Genomic DNA, 3,538 nt, shown 5'->3' on the forward strand with positions numbered 1-3,538 from the left:
GATCTGGAGGCTCCTTTGTGAGGCTTTCAATGTGCATTGGGGCAGCCAAGGCTCTCTACTCGATCTTGCTCAATGGTGGAAGAGAAAGTTGAAACTGGTTTGCTGCAAGGAGGCGTGGAATATGAATTTAGCCATTGTGTTGGATCATTTATGGAGGGAGAGAAATGCAAGGTTCTTTGAAAATAAATTTCGGTCAAGCAGGTACGTATTAATGATGGTTCTTGAGGACATAGGACGAAACAAGACAAGATCTAGAGGCGAGATCAATTCCATAGCAGATTTGTAGTGCAGCAGGCGCCTAGGCATTCAGATACAGGGAATTGGGAACAGAGAATTATTGGAGGTCTTCTAGTGTAAACCTCCAATGTTCTGGATAAAAATAAATTTTGATGGCAGCTCTATGGGAAATCCTGATCGGGCTGGAGCGGTAGGTATATTTCGGGACCATCAGGGCAGGATCATGGGTACTTATAAAAAATATATGGGTATTACTGGAGTATTTGAAGCGGAGGTGGAGGGTCTGATGGAGGGTTTGTTGCGAGCAAAGGCCTTGAACATCACTTGCTTATGGGTGGAGTCTGACTCTAGCTCGGTTGTGCTAGCGATTCAGCAAAGGAAAATTCCCTGGTATGCTCTCCAATGATGGATGCATCTTAAGCCTTTCCTTGACAGTATTAGCTGGAAGATATCACATAACTTCAAGGAAGGGAACTCCATAGCTGATTATTTGGCCAGAGATGCGGCGAAGACAGGGATTTCGGGTGATAATGTGGTCCTTCCCTCCCATATTCTTGATCTCTTGCAAAGGGATTCAGATGGGAGGCCTCATTTTCGGTTTCATTAGTGCTACTCTTTCCTCCTGCTGATGGCCATGCCGAAGGTGGGAGGGTAGAGTCAGCTAGGTCCTTTTGTTTGAAATTGTTATCTTGTATGGCTTTTTATTTTTCTATGATCATTTAATGAAATAATCTTTTAGCAAAAAAAAAGTTAATCTCTTTTTATTCATTTCCCACCAGATATGATGAATCACTGTAGAGAAGGCCAGTTTACCTAGAGCATCACAAGATGATTTGTCGTTCAAGGTTTTCTGATCCCATCTCCATTCCATGCCAAAAGGGATGACGACTCTTGGAAATGGCCGGCACTTTCGGATACCTTTCCAAACAGTAGTACTAAACATCTCAAGAAGATTGCAAGAATATATAGCCTCATAGGTGGCGGAAAACTATGTAATATGGAATGGAAAGTCTCAAATATAGGGTACGTCATATTGGGTTCAAACTTCTTTAGTAGGATTTGGGTAGTGGAAGTTTATATTCAGATTTCATAGTCAGGGCATATATGGCTTTGCAACAACAATCAGATTGGATTTCCTGTGCATTGAGATGCCAAAGACTTCAGTCATATCTAAATCCTTGGCTTGGATACCGGGTGGAAGTTCCCAGTCGAAGCTGTAAAGAAGTTGAGCGAGAGGAAGCTCAAGAGATGCAATTGCAAAAGCTAAAGCAGGGCAACTTCTTCTGCCAGCCCCAAATGGTATCAATTCAAAATCCTGCCCCTTGAAATCAATATTGCTTTCCATGAATCTTTCCGGTTCGAACATTTCTGAGTTCTTCCAAGACTCTGGATCCCTTCCTATAGCCCAAGCATTGACAAAGAAGCGAGTTTTGGCAGGAATGACGTACCCATCTATGGTTAGTTCTTCCATGGATTCTCTTGGGAGAAGTAGTGGAGCAGGAGGGTGCAATCGGAAGATCTCTTTGGTTACAGCTTTCAAGTACTCCATCTGAGGTAGATCATCTTCTAATACTATTCTTCTATCTCCAACAATGCTTCTTACTTCAGCTTGTGCTTTTTTCATCACTCTTGGGTTCATGATAAGCTCAGTCATTCCCCAGTCAAGGGTTATGAAGTTTGTGTCTGTTCCTGCAGCAAACATGTCCTGCACAGAAGGGTAAGGGTATAAATTGATTGCAATTTGATGGTCAAGTATCACAAAATTAATGGATTCATCCATTTCACTCTGTTGTTGCTTATAAACAAAACCAGAGCAGAACAGTAATCTGTAAGAAAAAGAAGTGATTAAAGAGGAAATTCATATCACCAAGATGATGGCTTTGATGTTGTCCATGGTAAGAGGCATATCACTGAAGTCGCTGTTCTTGTTTTCAAGTAAAACGTCCACAAAGTCTTGATGGTCCCCTTTCTTTTTCTTGGAATTGAGATGCTCCTCAATTACCTCATTGAAGAAGCAATCAAATCGTTTAACGGTGCACTCTAGTCTTGATTTCACACCTGTTAACATGTGTATCCATTCCATGGAAGGGAAGAAATCTCCCAAGCTAAGTCCTCCGAGCAGCTCCTGAAACTCATCAAACATGGTTTGGAACCCATGCCGATCATACTCACCTCCTTCTATGAAACCCCTACCAAAGGCTGCCCTGCAAACAATTTCATTTGCATAGGTTCCAAGCATCTTACTAAGATTAGTTGTGCCTGGATATGACTCTGTAATCCGATGAACCAAACGCGCAACCTCTTCTTGTCTTATGAACCTAAATGACTCTACTCGTTTGGCACTCAAGAGCTCAAGTATGCATAACTTCCTGATATTCCTCCAGTAAGCACCATAAGGGGAGAAGGCCATGTCAGTACAATTGTAAAGTAGGTGTGTGGCAGAAAAGATTCGGGGCCTGCTTGAAAGAGCAAGGTCATGGGTCTTCATTACTTCTTTTGCTATTCTAGCAGAGGATACAACCACAGTCGGGATTTCACCTAGTTGTAAGTGAATGATAGGGCCAAATTTCTGAGAGAGACGGCAAAGAGAGAGGTGAGGCATGTTACCTAGTTGGTGAAGGTTGCCTATTATAGGTAACTTTGAAGGACCTGGTGGGAGATTGAGCTTTCTTCTTCCATGTTTTCCCTTTGAGAGATGCTTAAGCAGAATTAGTAAAAAAATGGTTGCAAAGAGAAAGTAGGGTTGGATGGTTCCCAGGGTTGTTGCTTTCTGGAGCATTTGGAAGGGGGCCGCCATTTGATTTTCTTCCGCGCAAAGTAGAAAACAGAAGCTTTTCTCATTTGATGGCCATTCACTTAAATTTATAATCTTTGTCAACTGATGAATTCATGTAGACATGTGCTGATCGATTGCCATGTGTTCTTTTCTAACCTAAACGAAGTTTTTTGGATCGTTATCTTAATTTTGATTTTTTTTTTTTTATAGGGATAAAGAATAATGCCTAGTTGTGTAGGTCCTATGCCCAAACACATGTGTGCACAAAATTTCCGCCGTTCCCTTCGTGAAATCAAGAATTTGATTCATATATATTCCCTTATGCATGCTCTCATTGCCCCTCCCCCCCCCCCCCCACCGCCATGCACAAGGGCTTTGTGACCAGCATTGATCTCTTGCCATTTTTTGGAAAAAAAATAGTTTGATACCCAGCCGTGTGGCCCCCAGACCAACACAAGGGCCAATGAGGGGGTACATAGGGGCATCCAACAAGAGGGACGAGGTATCATTTTCCTCCTTGTGTGG

General features: G+C 42.4%; 1 protein-coding gene across 1 annotated transcript; it reads right to left on the reverse strand.

Moving 5' to 3' along the window:
* Positions 1–1,069: 1,069 nt before the first annotated feature.
* Positions 1,070–3,039, reverse strand: LOC122063666 (cytochrome P450 71AP13-like). The gene is made up of 2 exons (XM_042627361.1): positions 2,105–3,039; positions 1,070–1,942 (listed from the first exon to the last, which is right to left on the reverse strand). The coding sequence occupies exons 1-2, from the start codon at positions 3,032–3,034 to the stop codon at positions 1,331–1,333; spliced, it is 1,542 nt and encodes a 513-aa protein (XP_042483295.1). The 5' UTR covers positions 3,035–3,039; the 3' UTR covers positions 1,070–1,330.
* Between the last annotated feature and the right edge of the window lie 499 nt (positions 3,040–3,538).

Source organism: Macadamia integrifolia, unplaced genomic scaffold (genome assembly GCF_013358625.1).
Source record: "Macadamia integrifolia cultivar HAES 741 unplaced genomic scaffold, SCU_Mint_v3 scaffold1420, whole genome shotgun sequence".
NCBI lineage: Eukaryota > Viridiplantae > Streptophyta > Magnoliopsida > Proteales > Proteaceae > Macadamia > Macadamia integrifolia.

Excerpts from the sequence above, each read along its gene's own strand:
- LOC122063666 (XM_042627361.1), bottom strand. The coding sequence starts at position 3,034 with ATGGCGGCCCCCTTCCAAATGCTCCAGAAAGCAACAACCCTGGGAACC. Across the intron at positions 1,943-2,104 it reads ACATCAAAGCCATCATCTTG|GACATGTTTGCTGCAGGAAC; the intron begins GTGATATGAATT and ends CCTTCTGTGCAG.